This window comes from Carcharodon carcharias, chromosome 5 (genome assembly GCF_017639515.1).
Source record: "Carcharodon carcharias isolate sCarCar2 chromosome 5, sCarCar2.pri, whole genome shotgun sequence".
In the NCBI taxonomy this organism is placed as follows: Eukaryota; Metazoa; Chordata; class Chondrichthyes; order Lamniformes; family Lamnidae; genus Carcharodon; species Carcharodon carcharias.
Window position 1 is genome coordinate 40,315,545 of NC_054471.1, and position 23,559 is coordinate 40,339,103.

At 42.8% G+C, this 23,559-nt stretch overlaps 1 protein-coding gene across 3 annotated transcripts in view; it reads left to right on the forward strand.

Moving 5' to 3' along the window:
- nphp1 (nephronophthisis 1) overlaps positions 1-23,559 on the forward strand; it is a 172,054-nt gene that overhangs the window by 35,217 nt on the left and 113,278 nt on the right. For all 3 annotated transcript variants that reach the window (XM_041188671.1, XM_041188674.1, XM_041188672.1), the window contains exons 6-10: positions 744-845; positions 3,272-3,465; positions 8,444-8,492; positions 15,269-15,353; positions 20,044-20,138. In XM_041188671.1, coding sequence (XP_041044605.1) covers positions 744-845; positions 3,272-3,465; positions 8,444-8,492; positions 15,269-15,353; positions 20,044-20,138 — 525 coding nt within the window. The remainder of the gene's footprint in view (positions 1-743; positions 846-3,271; positions 3,466-8,443; positions 8,493-15,268; positions 15,354-20,043; positions 20,139-23,559) is intronic.

Consider the following 23,559-nt stretch of genomic DNA (forward strand, 5'->3'; position numbering starts at 1 on the left):
GCGAATGTTACTTGCCACTTGTCAGCCCAAGCCTGGATATCGTCCAGGTCTTGCTGCATTAATACATGACTTGCAGCAAATTTACATTCCTTAAAGATGAAGCAAGACAGCAAGAAAATGATCCAACCATGGCTAACAAGAGAAGTTAAATATTCTAGTAGATTAAAGGAAGAGGCTTACAAACTTGCCAGAAAAAAGTTGTAAGCCTAAGAATTGGGAGTATATCCCAGCAAATATCCCCACTTCTGACCATATGATGGAAGAAAGGTCATTGATGAAGGAGCTGAAGATGGTTGGGCCTAGGGCACTTCCCTGAGGAACTCCTGTAGTGATGTCCTGGAACTAAAGATGATTGACCGTCAACAACCACAACGAGCTTCCTTTGTGCTAGATTATGACTCCAACCAGCAGAATGTTTCCCCTGATTCTCATTGACTCCAGCTTTGCTAGGGCTTCGTGATGCCACATTTGGTCAAATGCTGCCTTGATGTCAAGGGCAGTCACTCTCACTTCATCTCTTGAGTCCAGCTCTTTTGCCCATGTTTGAACCAAGGCTGTAATGAGGTCAGGAGCTGAATGATCCTAGCAGAACCCAAACTGAGCATTAGTGAGCAGATTATTGCTAAGCAAATACTGCTTGATAGCACTGTTGATGTCTCCTTCCATCACTTTATTTGCAACCCAAATTATCTTCTCGTTGTCTAATTTGATTTTTGTATTCTTTCTTTGTCCTAATGGTGCAGAGCGGTGAAGTTTTAAGAATCCTCAATCAAAGGCCTGATGGCTGGTGGCTCGGTGAAAATGCTCAGGGGAAAAAAGGTTTGGTCCCTAAAACCTATTTACAGGTAAGCAGTCTTTTAGTTTTGAGACTTATATTTGTAGAGTATTTGTGGTTTCTACAGCAGTGATTCATATAATAGTACAGCTTTCCACAAAACACCTTTTGGGCCCAAATTTTCCTGGGGATAGCAGCATTCTCCAACTTAGCCAAAATTGCACCAGAGCCCTGATTCCAGAATCCAGGCACTGAACCCAGTACTCACCATTTTCGCAGGGGGTTAGTGGTTGTGTCGTTGGCAGGGTATATTTTGTGTATGTGGAAGTGAAACTGCTTTCAAGCAGATGCAGTTTTTGCTAGTGAGATGTGCAAAACAAGACTTGTGCGCTTTAGACATTTGAGCAAATGTCTAAAGCTGCCAGAGTCATTTGGAGAGTTAGGGAGCCTGTTTGGAGAGGTCAGGGAACCTTTTGGATTGTCCAGGAACCCTTTTGGAGAGGTAAGGTGCCCTTTTGGGGTTGTTAAAGGTAGATGTCAATGTGTGTAAAAAGAAAAGAGCTCATTGGAACTGTCAAGGTACTTAAATTCCCAAGCCCTTTAATTTAAAAAAAACACCTACTGTGACTGCTTGCAATTTCACTGTCTGTTGATATAAACCTGAGGATTAGTGCTGTGTGATTGATTCTACAAATTATTATTGTCACAGTGGGGGTCTGTAAATTCACAGTTTGATTGACACCTCTAAATGTTTACAAAGCCTTTGTTGTGGAGCTATGAATACAAATATTTGATTTTACAAGAGATTAAGAACTTGAATTAAATTTTGTTTTCATAAGGGGTTAAATAGATGAGGGAATTTAAATGTATTTTAATAAAATAAAGTTTTGTTTTGAATAGTGATACTTGGTGAGTTGGCATTGAGGGTGTAAGAGCAAAGGATGGTAGGTGGGCAGGCAGGCATGGGTTGGCATGAGTTTGCACTAAGTTGACATGGTGCTACAAAGAGACATGGGGATGAGCGGGGGTCATGGGTTGGCATGAGCTGGCACTGGATATAAAGGGACATGGGGTAGGTAGATGAATACAGGTTGGCATGGAGGGTATGAGGGGGCATGAGTTGGTATGGGGAGTATGTGGGGTGGGGGGTTGGGGGTGGTGAGAGGTGTGAGCAGTGATGGCTCGAGGGCTGTCTTGGGGTTTTTAACAGCCAGGCCCAGGGCACTGAGCTGGCCCTCCTGAACAGCCTGTCTTGGCATCCAGCAGCCTCTGCATTGTTTCTGGGGGCAATGGGCCTTCAACCCCCCTCCCATCCCACCCACCAGAGTTAAAGTCCAACAGTTCGGGGTACTTCGTCCTGAGCTGGGTTTGCAGAACTGATTGGGAGCAAAAATTCAGCCCTCATACTCTGGAAAGAAAAAGGGTAACTTGTATCTATACAACTTTCGAACATCCTCAAAGAGTTTCACATTATGATTACATTTTGGAATGCACTGACTTTTATACAGGGAAGCTGCACCAGAATTATCTCATTAATAATAGTGAGATTAGTGACCAGTTAATCAGTCATTTGGTGGTGCTTGCTGAGGGAAGATATTGACTAGGAAAACATGAGAATTCTCTGCTCTTCTTTGAGTAGGATCATGGGATCTTTAACTTCTACAAGAATAGGCAAATCTAGTTTAATGTCTTATCTGGAGAATGGTTTGGAGTAGGTTTCCAGGAGCTCCACAGGAGCAGTGAATATACTACATCAAGTACAAACTGTAAACTAAACATCACAGACAAAAATTAACACGTTCTTAAAAATCTTGTTCAAAAGCACTCAGTGGCTAATTTGAGGGTCCTGGTATTGGGAAGGGGTGACCTTGTGTGAGTGAAATCCCAGAGCTGCCCCATAATTTAGGAATATTAAGAACAGAAGCATGCTATCAGCCCCTCAAAGCTGCTCCGCTATTCAGTTAAATATGGCTGATAAACATATCAATTCCATTTTCCTGCTGTTGCTCCTTACCTGTTGATACCTTTATATAACAAAAGTGTCTGGGCTAAAAAAACTGTAAGCAATGTCTTAAAACTTAATGTGTCATATCAAATTCCTCTTTGCTATTTTAAGTTATTAACCTATTTAAAATAAATATTTAACATGGTAGAGATTAATTTATTCTGAGCATGTTACATGTCATAGATAAGGCTACTAATAGTGATTCCCAAGCTGATTTAATTCATTGGTAAAAGACCTAAATATTTGAATAGGAAATCCCTAGTTGCATGTAATATTTAGGTACAAAAACACAGACTAGTGAATAAATTCTATTTGTCTGTTAGTTTCACTAACAGGTAATATTGGTCAGGCATGCAAGACCATCTGTTTGTGATGTTTGTAATAGTTTGCTGTGTTGAAAATCAAGTTGTACTTAACCTATTATAATTCTGTTTTAATAATGAATTTTGTAAAACGCTAATTACACTTCCAATTTCTCTATATTGCTATAGGTGCACAAACAGTATAGTAAGGGATCAAAACATGTTGCAGATCAGGTTAAATTTGAGGGGGATGATGAAGATGAAGATGACGAAGATGAAGATGAAGATGATGATGAAGATGAAGGAGATGATGATGATGATGATGATGATGAGGAAGAGGAAGATGAGCCACAAAACGTTAAAGAAGTACCTGAAGCACGCAGGTATCTCATTACAGTTCTGGATTATTCACCTTCCTTGTCTTAAGCTGGTGTTGGTTGGATTGGTTGATCTCTAGCAATGAAGAGAATTAGTTGAGAAACTTGAGGAAAAAAATAGCAAACAGGTTTTGGACACCGAGGAAGAAGTATATTGAAAGAATCAAGTCATCACTGTTTTCCAATACGACATTAAAAATTATTCCGGATAAGTATGTTGCCAAAGTAAAATTAGTCATCAAAGTTGAGGGAGGTCACTTCTGGGAAATGAAACCTTTCTAGGCTTTGCAGGCTGTAAAAGATTCACACCATCAAGAACAGCATAGTTTGATTTCGAGTATAATTCCTTCGACACTCCCTCAACTTAAAACCAGCTTCAGCACTCTTATTTAAGTGTAATATTATTCCATTTTCGAGATTGTGCACCTTTTTTGCTTCTGTGAGTGCGCTTGACAATTTAGTGCTAATCTGTGCATTGCTGTGGGTGCTTTAATTCTGTTGTTTCAAACGTAGTCACAACAGGGCGAAGTTGCCCAAAACAGATGTCATGGTCACCAGAGAAAGGAGATATATTTTCATTCTCTGTCTGTCTGGCTCATATCAATCTCAGCTGCCAGAGGGGAAAAGAAAAAATAATTCATTGCAATACTCCTGTCCCAAACTATGGCTGCAGCAGAATCTTTTGTTTCTTAGTGTTTTATTAAAAAACTCCACAGCCCCGTCAGTGAAAAATTGCTCTTTACAGTCAGATGTTTGCAGTAAAACAGACTGTCAGAGTTGTATAGGTGAAAGTAAATGCTGCTAGCTTTGTGTAGAGTAGGTCAAGGATATCCATGTTTTCAGTTCAGAGTAGATTTGATCAGCTAATGTTGATTATTCACTACTATGCTCATTTACATATGTTGCCTAATTTTGTGTTATATAATGTTGTTATTTAACCTGGCTAGCGTTCCTTATTGGCGATGCATGTAGTACAGTATGTGACAGCAGCAAGGAAAATTGGCATAAAAGCAAAAAACTGCGGATGCTGGAAATCCAAAACAAAAATAAAAATACCTGAAAAAACTCAGCAGGTCTGGCAGCATCTGCGGAGAGGAACACAGTTAACGTTTCGAGTCTGTATGACTGTTGAAGAGTCATAAGGAAAATTGGCATCTTGGGATGTATGTCAGGAGGTGGTGATGAATTTGGAAAAGGCACTGGCACAGCCACACCTGGTGTATTGTGTATTAATCTCTCTGCCGTACCATAGCAAGGATATCCCAGCATTGGAGGCAGTATGAAAAAGGGCAACTAATTGATACCAGATTCAAAGTTGATGCCTGTGGCATTAGCTTATAAAGCATTTTATTTGGCTGTGAAGTGCTTCTTTATGATTCACAAGGAAATAAATATTGTTCAAGATTGCCCCAAATTTTAGAACCAGGATATATGGATCTAAGCTAAAAGAGAGTTCAGAGGAAATTTAAAAGGATAGTGAACTTGCAGGATGGGTGTGGGAGGCAGATAATGTGGCAAAAATTTATGGGAAAATTGGATGGATATTTGAGGTGGTGGGCGTTTGAGAGGCATTAATCTTTGGGACCAGCCAGATGAATTGCATAGATTTTCCAGTCCTATGATCAAATGGTGTTTAATATTAACATGCTAACTACTGTGGGATTTTATACCATCCAATGGATACGTAGTTCCATTAAGTTCTTGTCTCCCTCATTTCAGTAACTGTGTCCTTTAATTTGGTATAAATGGTTGTGTGATACAGATAAAAATTGTCCTGTTCGTACAATTTCAAAGTCTACCAGAATGGAGATTGGTGACTTCCTGGCCAGTGTTAATCCTTTAACTTACTGTATTCTAGCAATGCTATGGGCACAAACACATAGGAGAAATCCAGATGCAGTTTGGAATCCCCAGATGTGAATTTTGGATCAGACTTTTTGAAAAGGAATGTGTTTCATTTCAAATAGCGGCAGTTTATTGCTTGTGCTTAATTGGCAGCTTGTTGATGAAATAATCACAATATTGGCAATTGTAACATGTAAATGTAATAACAGTCAATAATAACTGCTCCTTCTAAATGTATACACAAGTCTTTCAAATCTTATCACATTCATGCCATAGTTCATACATCTTTCAGTTTCAAGGACAGGAAGAGAACAAATTAGTTAGTGTGTGTATTCTACACATGTACACATAAAATTGCACATACAGGGAATTTTGTCTTTTGCACCATATACATGGTATTATCTTCACTTCCATTAACTGCATTCTCAATTACAAGAAATTTCATTGGACTTCAGAAATTGGACTGCAAAATAAGTTTTAATTGATTTCTCATTGTCCTTAGTTTCTTCATCTTGCAAGATAGGTGGCTGTTATATGGGTGTCCAATATTTAGTAGAATTTACTTTCCTTGCAGATCTAATAATTAAATTCAACACTGGGCGATCATTAGGAGGCAGGCTATTGACACTTACAGGAATACTACCTAATTTTGTTTTGGTGTTTGACACATGTGGAAACTCTTGACCATGCATAAGCATTTCTAAATCAACCCACTAAAAATAAATGCTGTTCACATTTTTTAAATGGAAAGAGCTGGGTCTTCATCTGTATCTCCTGGGAACTTGGTTAATGTAAAATCACAATGCAGGTAGACCTGGCTGAAGCTAAATTGTGTCAGGCTAAATACAAGGTTCTTGCTTATTCCCCCTTTTGCAGTAATTAGAGTTCCATTGTAATATGCCAGTAAGCATAACTTTTTTGATCACTTAAACATGTCACCAACCAGTAGGGAGTTCCATGCTGAGGGAAAAAAGAGAAGTGGGCTTGTGGTCTTTTCCTAGTCTTACTCGGAAAGGTTGTGTTGGGGCTTTACTGTGTTCTGGAGCTCCTATTGAGCTCATTGTTTTATAGGGAAGTCCACCCTCACTCTGAAGGATTAAGAGCAGAATCAGATTTCTTAACAATAAATTATATAATAACATTGCAATGTTTTTGGCCAGGAGCAGGCTATCACCCTTTTTGTTTACCCTTACATAGTTACTGCCAGTTCCCTTGCACACAACTTCAGTGTATCTGTTGTTGTATTTACCTGAAAGATTCAGCACGAGCACTCGTACTGACTCTGACTAAAAATGTAGGAGTAGCGCTTAACTATTGGGTGGAACTATAGGTGGAATGGACTGATCAATTGCCCATTATGTCATTGGGAGCCCAGATCCACTTTGGGAGCTGGACCTCACAAACAGATGTCTCAACGCAGCTCTCTGGCTCCAACCAATACCAGCACAATGTTAGGGGCTCAGAAGCCACTGGGCCAGGAAAAAGGTAGGATGGGGTTTGGTGGGCGAGAGTTGTGATCACAGGGGTGGGGAGCCCTGGATAGCAGTGGCCCACATATTTCTTGTGGAGCCCAGAGGCACAGCCCTGCTTCTCCTGGCTCCACAAAAATAATCTTAGCACTTACTTTCTTGGGTCTCTTCTGATGTACTGCCAAGCTTCATGGAATGCTGTGTCCATGCCTCATGCCCTGACTACTGGAGGTTAAAAATGGCATTGGGACCTATGTACAAAATGGGATCCTGATTTGCATAGAATAATGAGGCTCCTACCTGGTTCAGGTGGGTGACTTGGCCAATCAGCGGAAGACTCCAGGAAAAACTGGCGATGAGTGGAAATTGTTAAGTCTACATTTTCCATTTTCACAGAATCACAGTGCAGAAGAGGCCCTTCGGCCCGAGTCTGCACCGACAGGTGAGAAACACCTGACCTACCTACCTAATTCCATTTACCAGCATTTGGCCCATAGCCTTGGATATTATGACGTGCCAAGTGCACATCCAGGTACTTTTTAAAGGATGTGAGGCAACCCGCTTCCACCACCCTCCCAGGCAGCGCATTCCAGACCGTCACCACCCTCTGGGTAAAAATTTTTCCTCACATCCCCCCCTAAACCTCCTGCCCTTCATCTTGAACTTGTGTCTCCTCGTGACTGACTCTTCAACTAAGGGGAACAGCTGCTCCCTATCCACCCTGTCCATGCCCCTCATAATCTAGTACACCTCAATGAGGTCGCCACTCAGTCTTCTCTGTTCCAACGAAAACAACCCAAGTCTATCCAACTTCTCTTCATAATTTAAATGTTTCATCCCAGGCAACATCCTGGCGAATCTCCTCTGCACGCCCTCCAGTGCAATCACATCCTTCCTATAATGTGGCAACCAGAACTGCAGACAGTACTCCAGCTGTGGCCTCACCAAGGTTCTATACAACTCCAACATGACCTCCCTACTTTTGTAATCTATGCCTCAATTGATAAAGGCAAGTGTCCCATATGCCTTTTTCACCACCCCACTAACATGCCCCTCCGCCTTCAGAGATCTATGGACACACACGCCAAGGTCCCTTTGTTCCTCAGAACTTCCTAGTGTCATGCCATTCATTGAATACTTCCTTGTCAAATTACTCCTTCCAAAGTGTATCACCTCACACTTTTCAGGGTTAAATTCCATCTGCCATTTATCTGCCCATCTGACCATCCCATCTATATCTTCCCCTTTATCTCCTCCACTGACCCGTTTCAACCATTGTGTGGGTTAGTTGAGTTTGGTGATGTTCTCCCCAGGGATGTACAAGTATTCTGCATTTATCACTCAGTTTACTGCTGTAATCAGTTTCCAGCACCGATGAGTGCCAATCAGTCATTTGTGCATGTGAAAGAACTAGGAGATTAGTCCAGCTACACTGCTCTTTTCTCATAGACTTGTAAATGTTTCCTTTTCAACTGTATGCCTAATTCCATTTGAATGTTACTATTGAATCTGGTTCCATCATTTTTTGGGCAATCTGATTTCCAGTTCATAATTTAATGTGTGGAAAAGAATTCTCATCTCATCTCTAGTTATTTTGCCAGTTATTAAATCAGGTTTATATTTTGTGTTAATATAGATATTTACTGAATTATAATTAACTATTTCTACAGTGAAAAGTCACAATTACACAGGATCGCTGTCAAAAAAGTTGTTTCAGAGGTAAGCGTGTTTTAAGATTAATTATTTCTATTATCTCTTCTGAAAGGGTGAGTAGGTGTACTCTTTAGTGGATTGTGCACAAGAGTAATTTGTTTTTTTTTTGTTGTCAATTTCTTTTTATTTTTGGACAAATATTTCACCAACCAAACAGGTGTAGGCACTCCACTGCTTTTCGAGAATACTTGTAATTATAGCTCATTTGTGTATTGCTGCGACTGAGATGGGAAGAATGCACTGTCTGTCTCTAGTTCCACTACTCCACGGGTCACAACATATTTTTAATTGATTTCTCCAGCTAGCTATGTGCCCAGATAGGTGCTTTACCTATTAATCTCAGAATGACCACTCATTGCCCAGGTTTCTTCAATAATAAACAAAATTATTAGTTTATAAAAAAAACTAGATTTGTCAAGTGGGAAGGCAAAGCTTATTAACATACAGTATGAAATAGGGAAGTATCATCATTGCTCTTTCTAAACACATGCATGCATGCACACACACACCTAAAAGCCAGTGGTTCAAAGGAAGACACCTAAAAGTCAGTGGTTCACAGGAAGACACCTAAAAGTCAGTGGTTCAAGGGAAGCACTGGACTGCGCACCAATCAATGACTCTTGCACTATTTTTCAGGTGGATTTCAAGGAAAATTTGCAGTCAGTCGATTTCAGAACATAGAGTGACTTGAGAGCAACTTCCATTCACTCTATGCTTTGGACTGGATCTGAAGCTTCAGGAACTGTTGTCTTCTTTACCCAAGCAGTTGATCCTTCTTATTTTCCCCGAAAGCAAATCAGCAGGCGTGCTCGGGAGGTCCTCATAGCTAGATTTGCTCCCCGGACATCCAAATCTAGCTATGCTAGATTTGTGGAGGATGATGACAACATGCAGTGAGGAGGCACCATAGATCCTCACATTGTATCTGTGAATGTTTGACTCCAGTCTGACTTATGGCAACGCGCATACCCTCTGTGATAATGCTCCTGTCGTAGAGACACAGTGGAGGCCCTAATAGTCGATGGATTGCAGGAGTGTGATGACAACATGCAGTGAGGATACTCCATAGATCTTCACGTAGCCTCTGAGTATGTCTGACTCCTGTCTGATCGAGGGTAGCTCGCTTGCGTTCTGTGATCAGGGTCTTGTCATATAGAGACACAGCCATGAAACTTTAGAAACACCTGATCCTTTGTCCGTCTTCAGCACCTGAGCCCTTCAGTGGTCACAGATGCTGAAGAGATGTGGGCCAGCCCCACCTTAAAGCTGCTGAGAGCACACAAAGAGAATGAAGGAACTCTGTGACGCCTGCCCACTACATTCTGGCAGCAATGACAAGCACCGTTGAAGTGCAGGCATCAGTAATGTGTCCAAGGAGTGCGAGAGCGGACCATCACCTTGATCTGAAGGCTGCACAGAGCGCAGGAAAGAGGCCCTGGACTGAGACACCTGCCTTTATCTTTTGCAGAAAGGATTCACATCTGACTGGCACGAACATGGCTCATCAGAACAAGGAGCCATAGGCAGAGAGACATTCTTGGGAGTTTTTTGACAATAGTGAACAGTTTGTACAAGTGATTAACACCTGTGCCAGGCTGTGGAACTAATTCTTCTTAACTTTCATAACCATGGCGCCCCATCTTTGTGCTCCCCGGACATCCATAGTGGAAGTGGAAGGCAGCCTGCTGACCGCTACACCGTCTGTGATAACCTCAGTGGACGCTCTTTGGAGGGCTGAGACTGGAGAGCCCCAGCATGCTTTTGGGGTCCTGCTGTCTGGCAGTGGCACCCTCCTCGGCCTATGGAGCTGCCGAGGTCACATGAAGAGGGGACTCGGATGGGTTGGACACTGCCGGAGTCACCTGAATGGATCTCCCGGGGCGGGGGGGATGGGAACACCTGCTGATCCTTCTCCCTCTGGGTGCCCATGGGCCCCAGGCTGACTCCTGGAGAAGGGGTAGCTAGAGTGAGGTAGAGCTGCCCTGCACCCCTCTAGCGTACACACTGATGGAGGCCATTTAAGGCATCAGTGATGAAGTTGAGCCCATGCAGCAGTGCAGGAGCAACAACCTGGACCAAGGCCTTCGTGCTGGCCGCCATCCTACCAGTGTTGACTTCGGTGCATTGGCACGTCGGTGCTGTCACCTCAGCCTGAAGGACTCCTCCATCGTGCCTTGCAATCTGAGGAGTTCAGTGGACATCTGTTCCTGATGTTCCCGAACTTGCTGTTGAGCTCCAGCAACTGTGACGTGACCAAGTCCAGAGGCTCATCATCTGACTCACGCTCAGGAAATTTCTGGCCTCCAGGAGTCCACTGAGTGCCGGACACCAGGGAAGTCTCTGCTGCAGCCTGCTGTGGATCAGAGAGTGCGATATGTTCATCAGATTGTGATCCCGAGGCTATTCTAAAGCTAGGTCCCACTGAGATGTGTGTCTCTGCACTAGTGGAGGGTGTGGGTGAGGACTGTGACGGGACTTCAAGAAGGGTGTCTTCAGATTCCTCTTCAGAGGTTTCTTTGGGGCTTGATTGGAGGCTCTGGGTCATGGACCCCATTGGCTGTTTCCCAGATCTGCTTGCAGAAGCAAGGGGAAATGATTAGTGCATGGCAGTGACCTGTGAAACAGGACACATCGCCCACAGAATGGTTGTTGATGGATGTTGCACTACTGGACCCTCACTTGGTAGATCACCGCCGACCTCACCGTCAGCACAGGACTAGTCCAGGTTGTCGTCGCCCAGCTGGGTGGTTCTGTTTTCAAAGTCCGTGAGGACCTTTATTCTTCCACCAGTCTGTGACCTCTCACTGTTCTTGTGTGCCAGCTTGTCCTGCATGAATAGAGATGGAGAGCGTGTAAGCCTGCCAGGCCAGATGATAAGTATGCCTGGCCTATGTCGGTGGTGAGTGGTCCCATGGGTGGAATGAGGACAGTGAAAGTGTGTATGAGAGAGTGAATGGTGATGTCCCTTGAATTGGCAATGAGTGAGATCCCTGTGAATATGTGATGGGGTTTATGATTGTGTGAGTTGAGAGTGCGAGGAGAGTAACTTACCCTGGCAGAACAGAAGAGACCATTCATCCTCTTGCGGCACTGGGTTGCTGCCCTCTTTTGAAGGCCGTTGGTGGTGACCACAGCTGACATCGCTTCCCAAGCCTAGTTGTTACACCGCTGCCTATCTTGCAGCCAGAGTGGGTGTAGAGAATAGTGTGGTGGGCCTGTACGGCATCAAAAAGACGTTCAAGTGACGCATCTCTAAGCCTGGGGCCTGCAGTCTTTTTGCCTTTCATTTACATCTACCCTGCAGCTGTTGTGGGCTGGAAGCACAGAGATGTGTGCACATGTGTAGCTGGACTTCAAATATGGCGCCCTGTGTGATGAAGTGCTGAAGTGATAGCGTGGCAAGCGAATGAGAGCCTGCCCATCATGGAAACGGTGTGTTCCCCGGGAATGCATAAGTAATGCTGCAGGTTTGGGACGATACGGCATGAAAACTCGCCATTGCGGCTAGCAGGTAAAAGATTGGGAAGAATTTTCCCCCCTTTGGAGGGGCGGTGGGGGGGAGTGCAAGAGCGGGCGCGGGCAGGTGCGCCTCTGATTGGCGCCACCAATTGGGGGTGCTCTGCCATTTTATAGGTGCAGGCCAATTAAGGCCTGCCCAGCATGATGTCCTCCAGGAAGTGCTATGTGCTCCCTGTGCGGATGAGGGGGGGATTCCCTCAGTTGTGAGTGCGCTCTTTTGCGCATGCGCCTGAAACAGCGCATTCATCTCCCTGAGGCTAAGTGCTGCCTGAGGGAGATCGGCTCAGGATTAAAACTTTTAAGACAAATGTGTGAGAAATTCCCCTGACGTCCCCTCATGTGACACTGTCACATGAGTTGTGACATGTCTATCACTTTAATTCATACCTTTTTAAATTAAATATTTTAAAACCCTCATGAAACCTCATCTCACCTGTGGATGAGTTTCCATGCTTTTTCTCAAGCCCGCCAAGGCTCCCGGCCTGCCCGCTACTCTAAGGTCAATGACTTTTTAAATGGCCTCAATGGACTGTTGACAGGTTGGTGGGTGCACAGCTGATTCAGCTGCGCCCCTGCCTACCTGAAAATGGAAATGACACAGGGTGACATTGGGAGTTCCGCCTGGCGTCATCCCGCATCATTTTACGTGTTGGTGAGCGGCCCCCCCCCCGCTCGCTGACTTAAAGACACTGCCCATTGATTACCTGCCTGCTACCGCACTTAGAACAAATCTAGGCCGATTCCACTCAACGAAACACCCAAAGGCACAGGAAAATTATAAAGTAAAATCAATCATCAAATCAAATAAGGTGCCATTAGAGCAGGTGGCCATAAGCTTCGTCATAGAGGTAGGTTTTTAAAGGAGGTCTTAAGGAAAAAGGAAGATGTAGAAAGGTAGAGAACTTTAGGGTGGGAACTGCAGAGCATAGGGCCTAGGGAGTTGAAGGCATGGTCACCAACTGTGGGATGATTAAGAACAGGGATGCACAGCTTTTGGGGTGTGCTCTAAACTTAGCCTTTTCTCACAAAATAATATAAACTTCTTCATAGGGCATTCAAATTATTCCCTTCTGCTTTACAATCTGATACCAACTTTTCCTCTGCTAGCTGGTAACTTGAATGAGTTAACAATGGGAACTAGTCGTGGAGAGCTCTTAAATTAAGGATATTATCAAGACAATAAAGAAAGTTGGAAACAATTTATTCACACAGTGGATTATTAGAAGAGGAAAATCTTTATCACGAGTGGATATTGAGATGGAGATATTTAAAAAGAGATTTTGACATTTGAAAAGGAAAAATATAAAATGGAAAAAGAGCAAAGGATTGGGATTAGGATTGACTTCTTTTGTGGAACACTAACTCTTGATACCTCGTTTTCTATTGAAATATTATTCCTTTTTTCTCCTTTTTGCTTCTTTTCTTCCTGGAATGTGATCAAATTCCTTTTTAGCACCTCATCCAAGTAGACATTCTCTTGCATATAAGCCTCGATAGACAGTGGATTTCAAGAGCCATTCTTTGCTTTGTCATTTGATTGTTGGTGTGGCAACTTCATGCAGCAGAGGGAGCTAAAGGAACACTAAAACTAAATAAAAACAAAAATTGCTGGAAAAAACTCAGCAGGTCTGACAGCATCTGTGGAGAGAAAGACAGAGTTAACGGTTCGAGTCCATATGACTCTTCAGAACTAAAGAGAAGTAAAAATGTGGTGAATTTTGTCACCTTTTTATTTCTCTTTGCTCTGAAGAGTCATATGGACTCAAAATGTTAACTCTGTCTTTCTCTCCACAGATGCTGTCAAACCTGCTGAGTTTTTCCAGCAATTTTTGTTTTTGTTTGATTTCCAGCATCTGCAGTATTTTGCTTTTAACTAAAACTAAATATACAGTTTAAATTCTGCAATCAACAAAATGAACACTTAAACTAAAGGGCTGTAAGAGGAGAGACCAAAATAATATGAAAGAAAACAAACAAGTTCATTATGGTTTATTTGAGGCACTTTTTATAGAAATACCTGATTTAAAAGGGCTAATTTTGTGAGGCTGGCGGTTGGCTTGGAGCATTGTTAAACTGGAGCACGAGTTGGAGATACAGCTGCACACTTTAGGGCTGATTCTGTGGCCTTCATTCCTGCCAATCAAGAAGACTTTTGCATGGAGGGAGTCACTCAAAATTACCCTTATAATTACTGAAATATAGGGCTGGATTTTCACAAAGTCATAAGGAGTCCAGAGCCATTTAAAAATAGCGATGGGACCCAATTCTGGGATTCCTGCCCCCAGTCCCAGCCCCTCCCAATTTTCTTGTTGAAGGCCCTCTGGTCTTGTCATGGGATAGCAAAGTGGGGTCATGAGCCATGTGTGTAGAGGGTATCCCTTGTCCCTGAGCAGCCATCTTGTTGTTAGTCTTGGGGGCCTGAAGACGGTGAGAATTTATGACTGCTGCAGGATGAAAGCGCCATGGGTGCTGTCAGGATGGTGGGAATTCATCGAGATTAATGTCTTGGCGTGGTCATGTACCAACTGCACATTGACAGAGCAGCAACCCTTCAAACTCTTCCGCAACTCACCACAGTGCTTCCGCCAACTTTGCCTGACCACAAGTAGGTCAAAAGCATCTCAGCTGCAATGAGTGAGTGACCCTTTAAATAATCCCAGAACACTTGTCAGGATTGAATAAGGAAGGTGTTCCCTGCTCATTTATTGAGCAATTTTAGTACTCGAGTTACATTGGTCCATTCTCACTCCTTAACCTCTTCAGGCTCAAGCAGCGGGTGCCATTCCAGTTGCTTCACGCCACGTAAGCAGCAGCCAGTAGTGCTTCCTGTACTTCAACTCAGTACATACATCTGTTTAGCACTGCTCGAAGCGATGCTATGCAAATTTCATAGCCTTATTGCTTAAAAAATTGTATTATTAGATAATTTGAAGAACTTAATTGACTAGAGTATTTTCACTTGAGCCCATAAATTAGATTAGTGTTTGAGAGTGCTCCTGAGAAGTGCCTTGGGACATTTTGACTATATTAACAATTCTATATAAACACTAGTTGTTGTAATATTCAGGAATGTTGTAACGTTGGAACTTGCATCGTTCAGTTGAGATGTTAACACAGGCCCTAAATTCATGTTCATATGGATGTAATAGATCCTTTAGCTACGTTCAAGGAAGAACAGTTAGTTCTAATGCCTCATTTAACTAATATCTACTTCAATTTGTATTGAACACCTTTAATCTGGAATCTTTTACTTGGATTTTCAGATTAGTGCCACAGAAATACTAAAGGCAATGGGGAGCATTCCAGAAGGATTCAGAGCATCAACACTTGCACAGCTGTTAGCTGACGGTATGAAAAATTAGCTTGTAATCTTGTGTGGTATTAAATGTAATCCATGTATTTAGATTATGCTGTAGAGATGGTGGCACGATAGTATTGTCACTGGATTAATGATCCAAAGGCCCAGGCTAATGCTCTGGGGACATGGGTTCAAATCACACCACGGCAGCTGGTGGAATTAGAATTCAATTAATAAAACCTGAAATTGAAAGCTACTCTCAATCTAGAATTTAAATCTAGCCTCAGTAATAGTGACCATGAAACTATCATCAATTGTTGTAAAAACCCATTTGGCTCACTCATGTTCTTTAGGAAAGGAAATTTGCCATTCTATCTGGTCTGGCCTACATGTGATTCCAGATCCAAAGTAATGTGGTTGACTCAACTGCCCTCTGAAATGAGTTGACGTTTCGAGTCCTCATGACCGAACGTCAACTCTTTTCTTCTCCGCCGATGCTGCCAGACCTGCTGAGTTTTTCCAGGTAATTCTGTTTTTGTTTTGGATTTCCAGCATCCGCAGTTTTTTTGTTTTTATTTTTGCCCTCTGAAATGACCTAGCAAGCCACACAGTTCAACAAATGCTGGCCTTCCCAGCTACACCACATCCCATGACAAAATAAAGAAAGAAAATTATAGTGTACATATGTGCGTGTATGTGGACCAGACATTAGTTTGCAACTGTAATTTTACTTCACGATGAGTTCCTGATCTGGTCTGTATTGTTGGAGATGTTGAGTCTATGACACAATTCTGCTCTGGAATAGCGAAAAATTAGAGGTGTCCTCATTGACCAAAATGGTGCACCTCACAATGGCTAGTTAGAAAATAGCATTTTCAGAGTCCTGATTGGTTATGTGCATTTTCTGCTGGGTGAAGAAGTGGGTTTGCAACTATAAATAAAATTGAGATTTTCTGATGCACCAATTTTTTGACATTTCAACTGACGTAACACCAATTTTAAAGGAGGAGAGATGGTGATGTGGTGGTAATCCAGAGGTCCAGACTAATGCTCTGGGGACATGGGTTCAAATTCCACCATGGTAGCTGGTGGAATTGGAATTCAGTTAATAAATCTGGAATATAAAGCTAGTCTCTGTAATGGTGACCGTGAAACTATCATCGATTGTTGTAAAAACCCATCTGGGTCACCAATGTCCTTTAGGGAAGGAAATCTGCCATCCCTAACCTGGTCTGGCCTACATGTGACTCCAGACCCACAGCAATGTATTTGACTCTTAACTGTCCTCTGAAATGACCTAGCAAGGTCAGTTCAAGGGCAATTAGGGATGGGCAACAAATACTAGCCTTGTCAGCGACACCCACATCTCATGAAAGAATTTTTAAAAAAATTCTTATTTAGTTTAGTGCTTTTGTTTCCAATTTTTCCCTCCGCCTTTGAAAGCACTGACCTTTGCTTAGGTACTAAAAACGTCAGTAGCTTTCTAGTCCCATTTTGCAAGTAACCATATTTGGAGTTCAAGCATAGAATTACTGTTTGTAGTTATTGGAAGGCATCACAGCCAAACTTAATCCAACCTGACATTTTCAGAAGAGGGTTTGAGATAGTAGTTGGCAGCCAAAATTTTTCTTGCTGCAACCATGCTCTGCAGAGGTTTGAAGGAGTCAGCAAATATTTTAAATTTGTTGGTTGAGTGGGAGCCATGAGCAAGTGGAACTTATTGCAGGACTGAACACACATTTTTGGTAAGTTAGAACTTATGGAGAGTAGAGGATGGGAGACAGGCAAAGAGGCCAATGGAGCAGTTGAAACTAGGGGCAGAATTTTGCCCTTCTCAGGCAGGCTTGGCGGGGGCGGTCGGGAAGCTGACCACTACTCATGATTGGGGCCGGACCATGATTTCATGCTAGGCGGATCAATTAAGGCCCGCCTAGCGTGAACATGTGCTGTAGCACTCAGCGCTGCCTATGTGGGGGTGGAGGTGGGAGGAGGGCAAGCGGGGAATGTCGCGTGGGTGCGTGCTGGAAAAGCTGCCTCTGTCACATAAGCAGGGACATGTTATGAATGAGATGTAAAATTTTTTATTTGCTGTTGGAAACCTCATCCCGCCATGGATGAGGTTTCCTAAAAAGTGCAAAGGCTGTAAGGTTGGACAGGCAGCGAAAAATTTAAGTTAATTAATACTTTAATGGCCTTAATAGGCCTTCTAATTGTCAGCGGGCATGCTGCCAATTCCCGCGTGTGCCTGCCAACCGAACTATTATGTGACTGTGTGTCGATATTGGGACACTCGCCCGATGTCATTGCGCATTATTTCATGCTGTAGCGGATTGGGCATGCGCCCGCCTGCTGAGGTGAAAATTCTGCCCTAGGAATCACAGTTTATGGATAAGGATTTCAGCAGTGGTGAGAAGGATTTTGGGCTTTGTCGAGAGCAAAGCTGCTAGGTTTCTAAAACTCCACTATTCAGTGTGATCACTGTTCAGATTTTCGCAAAATAATGGCAGATTCTATCCCAAACTGGAGAGTTCTATATTTTCTTGGAGAATTTCCCCCCAATTATCTTGCCATTCGGGAACTTCATGTTTGAATCCCTCCAATTAAGTTCCCGCCCCTGCCACATTACTGAAGTGTCTTCATTAAATTCAAAAATGACATCCTATGTGACTGTGACAAAGGTAAACTCTCCTTCCTTGTCCTTCTTGACCTTTCTACAGTCTTTGATACAATTGACCACACCATCCTCCTCCAACTCCTCAACCCTGACATCCAGCTCGGTAGGACTGCTCTTGCCTGATTCCGTTCTTGTCTATCTAATCTTAGCCAGAATATCTCCCTGTTCCCGCACCAGTATGTCTGGTGTCCCATGAGGATCTACTGCACCCCTTCCTATTTCTCATCTGCATGCTGCCCCATGGTGACATCATCTGAAAGCACAGCATTAGTTTTTACATCTATGCTATCCACACCCAACTCTACCTCACCACCACCTCTCTCAATTCCTCCAATCTGGCCAAATTATCAGACTGCTTATCTGACATCAATACTGGACGAGCAGAAATTTCCTCCATTTAAATATTGGGAATATTGAAGCTATTGTTTTAAGACCCCTCATCGAACGCCATTCGTTAACATCCAACTGCATTCCTCTCCTGGAACCTTTGGGCAGAATTTTTCCGTCAGTGAGTTGGGGGTGGGGCCAGCTCGCTGATGTGCAACTGACGTGGGATGACGTCGGGGGAAGCCCCCGACGTCATCCCGCCTCATTTAAATATTCAGGAAGGTGGGTGGACAGCAAAATCAGCTGTCTGCCTGCCGACCTGCTAATGGCCAATTGAGGCCATTGACAGGAAAATTAAAACAATTAAAGGACCTGCCCATCCAACCTTAAGGTTGGCAGGCAGGCCAGGAGCCCTGGCGGGCTTCTGAAAAAACATGAAACCCCATCCACCGGCGGGATGAGGTTTCATGTCCGTTTTTAAAAAGTTTAATAAAGTTTTTGTGATATTTATTAACATGTCCCATCTCGTGTGACATTGTCACATGAGGGGGACATGTTAATGTTTTTATTTTTCTATTTTTAAAGTTTCAAACACTGTCAGCGTTCTCCCTGAGGCAGCATTTAGTCTCAGGGAGATGTGCGCTCTTACACGCACATGCGCAAAAGAGCACGCTCTGACAGTTGGGGAATCCCTACCCACCTCACAGGAAGCGCATAGCGCTTCCTGTCGGGCAGCCTGCTGGGTGGGCCTTAATTGGCCCACCCACTTAAAATGGCAGCGAGACCCGCCCGCCCATCAAGGCAAAATTCTGCCCTTTGAGTCTAAACCAGAGTGTTTGCAACGTTGGTGTCATATTTGAGATGGGATTTTGACCACGTATTTGTGCCATGACTAGAACCGCCCATTTCCACCTCCGTAACATTGTCCGACTTTGCACCTGCCTCTGTCATCTGCTGATACTCTTATTCATGCCTTTATAATTCTATACTTGGCCATTCCAGTGCACTCCTGGTTGGTCTCCTACATTCTATCATCTGTATTCTTGAAGTAAGCCAAAACTCTGCTGCCCATGTTCCAACTTGCACCAAGTCCATCACCCCTGTGCTTACTGACCTACATTTGGTCCACGGTCAAGCAAAGTCTTGATTTTTAAATTCTCATCCTGTTTTAAAAATTCCTCAGTAACCTATCCCCTCCCTATCTCTGTAATCTCCTCTAGCCCCACAACCCTCCCTGCATTGCTCTAATTCTGGGCCTCTTGCACATCCCCAATTTTTAATTAGTTCACCACTGGTGCTTTCAATAGCCTTGGCCCCAAGCTCCGGAATCCGTCTCTTCAACTCTCTGCCTCTCTATCTTGCTTTCCTCCTAAGACACTCCTTAAAACCTGCCACTTTGACTAAACCTTTGGTCATCTGAGATAATATCTCCCTATGTGGCTTTATTTCATATTTTGTTTCATAATGCACCTGTGAAGTGCCTTGGGACATTTCATTTTGTTGAAATTGCTATAGAAATATAAGTTGTTGGCTGACTGTGGGTGACCTACTCTCAGTTCATAACTGCTCTTGAGCCAGCTACAAGAAGAGTTGTGCCATTTATTTGCTGATTTCTCCATCAGTTTATTTTTGTTTTCTATAGTATTTTGAATCTGTTGTCTTATAGGCTGACTGTATCCCTGGTTACCCCTACTACTGTTCAAATAATCATGGTCTAATTTTGCTTTTTCCCTTCACAGGAAATGAATTCCACATGAGTTATTATTTGCAGCCTAAGTTAACTCAGTCCAAGTTATCCTTTAAGGACCTTCACTGGGACAAAACACATAGTGGCGTGAGTAAAGTGTATTTTGTCTATCATTCATTTTATATGCCATGACCATATGGAATGTTATTGAGAAGTATATAGAAGATACAACATGGAAACTGGCCATATGGCCCATATACTCTCCAAGCACACAAACAGTTCTAATCTCATTTACCCAACCTGTCACCATATACCTTTAACCCTTTTCCTCGTCCACATATCCAATCTGGTCTTCAATGTTGACATTTTTGCTCCAATCGTGAACTCTGGAAGTGAATTTCACATCCTCACAATTCCCTGGATGAATAAGTTTCTAGAGTCAGTGGGGCAAATCCTAAGTTTGAAGTTTGGTCAACCCTTCAGTCTGTTTTAAATTGATTGAAATTTCAGATTAGAATAGGTTCCACATAGCTTGTAGAGGATTGGATTTGATGAGTTGAATAATCTTTTAGCATTCAATGCTTTGTTATATTCATATTCTTGAATTTATTTTGATAATGCAATGAAACCTGTAAATTAGGGTATCCTAAGGTACTTGTTTCAGGTGCCCTTTATTTGCAATTGTCTTTCTTTTCAAGCTGGTTTTTCTATGGCTTATCTGTTTTATCATACAAATATCCTGGGATTGACTATCTCCTGTGGTGTTCCTTTTTTTTTTGCTGTCATGTGTTATTCTGATGTCAGCAGGATATGATTTCTTTTCATGTTTTGGTTGTTGGATTTCTCATTTTATTGACATTCCCAAGATGTTTTCTATTGAGGGAGGCATGTTCAGACCCTGTTATCTGCTGTGTTGGCAGCCTGCACAGGGTGCTGTAGGTCTAGAGTGCCTGGGAGATTCCAGCCAAATTGGGAAGTGGTGATGGGACAGTTATTGCCCTGCGCACTCCTATCCAGAAACCCCTTAGTGTGTTACAGTTGCTAAAGTTTGAAGTGCCATGTGGTGGATAGGGAGCTTTTGGTGAGCCACAGTATGGTTACAGCACAGAAGGATTTGGCCCATAGTGTCCATGCTGACTCTGTAAGGGTTCTCATCTAGGCCCATTCACCCATCCTTTGCTCGAGGCCCTGAAAATTTTTGCTCTTCAGGTGCTTATCCAATTCTTTTTTGAAAGCCTGAATTGAATCTGTCTCCACCACACTCTCAAACAGTGCATTCTGGATCCCAACCGCTTGCGGTGTAAAAAGATGTTCCTCATGCTGCCACCGATTCTTTTGCCATTCATCTCTTCTGTGTTCTCTGGTTTTCAACCCTTCTGCCAGTGGGAACAATTTCTCTGTACCTATTCTGTCTAGACCTTTCATGATTTCGAATACCTCTGACAAATATCATCTTTATCTCCTCTAAGGAGAACAATCGAATTTCTTCAATCTCTCCACGTAACAGAAGTCTCTCATCCTGGAATTATAAACCTTTTCTGCAGTCTCTCTAAAGCCTTCACACCCTCCCTAAACTCTTGTGCCCAGAATTGGATACAGTACTCCAATTGAGGTTAAACTATAACTTTATAAAGATTCATCACAACTTCCTTGCTTTTATACTCTATGCCTCTATGTATAAAGCTCTGTATCCAATATGCCTTTTTAACCACTTTCTCAACCTGCCCTGTTAGCTTCAAAATTTGTGTATATATATGCCAAATCTCTATGTCCTGCACCCTTTCAGAACTGCACCCTATATAGTTCTTCTCCTCGGATGCATCCCATCTGGCCCTGGTGACCTATCACATTTAAGTACAGCCAGCCTTCGTAATACCTCCTCTTTATCAATTTTTGATCCATTCAATATCTCAATTACCAACTCTTTAGTAGCTTAAGCAGCATCTTGGTAAAGACAGATGAAAAATACACAATTAGTAACCCAGCCATCCCCATTCTTATTACCTTTTCACTATTTATATGCCAGTGGACGACTTCTGATTTCCCTTTTGTTAATTGCCATCCCTTCTCACGCTCTCCCACTGTGTCTCGTTTTCTTTTTCACTGCCTCTCTGAACTTTATGTAGCCCGCCTGGTTAGAACCATAGAAAAGTTACAGCACAGAAAGAGGCCATTCAGCCCATCGTGTGTGCACCGACCAAAAAAGAGAAAAAAAACTAGCTGCTCATTTTTAATCCCATTTCCCAGCACTTGTAGGTTACAGCACTTCAGATGCAGATCCAGGTACCTTTTAAATGAGTTAAGCATTTCAACCTCAACCACTAATTTAGGCAGTGAATTCCAGAAGTCCACTATCCTCTTGGTGAAAAGGTTTTTCCTTATGTCCCCTCTAATCCTTCTACCAATGGCCTTAAATCTATGCCCCCTCGTAATTGATCTTTCAGCTAGAGGAAACAGGTCTTTCCTATCCACCTTATCTAGGCCCTTCATAATTTTGTACACCTCAATTAAGTCACCCTTCAGTCTCCTCTGTTTTAAGGAAAACAACCCTAGCCTATCCAATCTTTCCCCATAGCTGCAATATTCAAGCCCTGGCAACATTCTTGTAAATCTCCTCTGTTCTCTCTCCAGAGCAATTATATCGTCCAGTAATGTGGTGACCAGAACTGTACACAAAATTCAAGCTGTGGCCTAACAGGGTTTTATACAGTTCCATCACTGCAACCATGCTTTTGTATTCAATACCTCACCCAATAAAGGAAAGCATTCCATATGTTTTCTTTACCACCTTATCCATCTGTCCTGCCACCTTCAAGGACCTGTGGACATGCACTCCAAGGTCTCTCACTTCCTCAACCCCTCTCATATTCTCCTGTTTATTGAATACTCCCTTGCTTTGTTTGCTCTCCCCAAATGCATTACCTCACACTTTTCTGATTGAATTCCATTTGCTACTTTCCTGCCCACTTAGCCAAACCATTGATATAATTCTGGAGACAACAAGTAGCTCCTTCACTATCAACTACATGGCCAATTTTTGTGTTGTTTGCAAATTTCCCAATCATGCTTCCCACATTTAAGTTCAAATCATTAATATATACAACAAACAGCAAGGGCCCCAACACTGAGCCCTGTGGAACACCACTTGAAACCGCTATCCATTCGCAAAAATATCATCGACCGTTACGCTGTTTCCTGCCGCTGAGCCAATTTTGGATCCAACCCACCACCTTCCCATGGGATCTCACTTTTTTGACCAGTCTGCCATGTAGGACCTTGTCAAATGCCTTACCCAAAAACCATGTAGACAACATCCACTGCGCTACCCTCATCAATCCTCCTTGTTACTTCCTCAAAAATTTCCCTAACAAAACCATGCTGACTATCCCTGATCTATCAGTACCTTTCTAAATGACAGTTTATCCTGTCTCTCAGAATTGATTCCAATAATTTGTCCACCACTGAAGTCAGACTGATTGGTCTATAATTTTCTGGACTCTCATACTCTTTCTAAATATTAATACAACGTTTGCAGACTTCCATTCCTGAGGTACCTTGCCTGTATCTA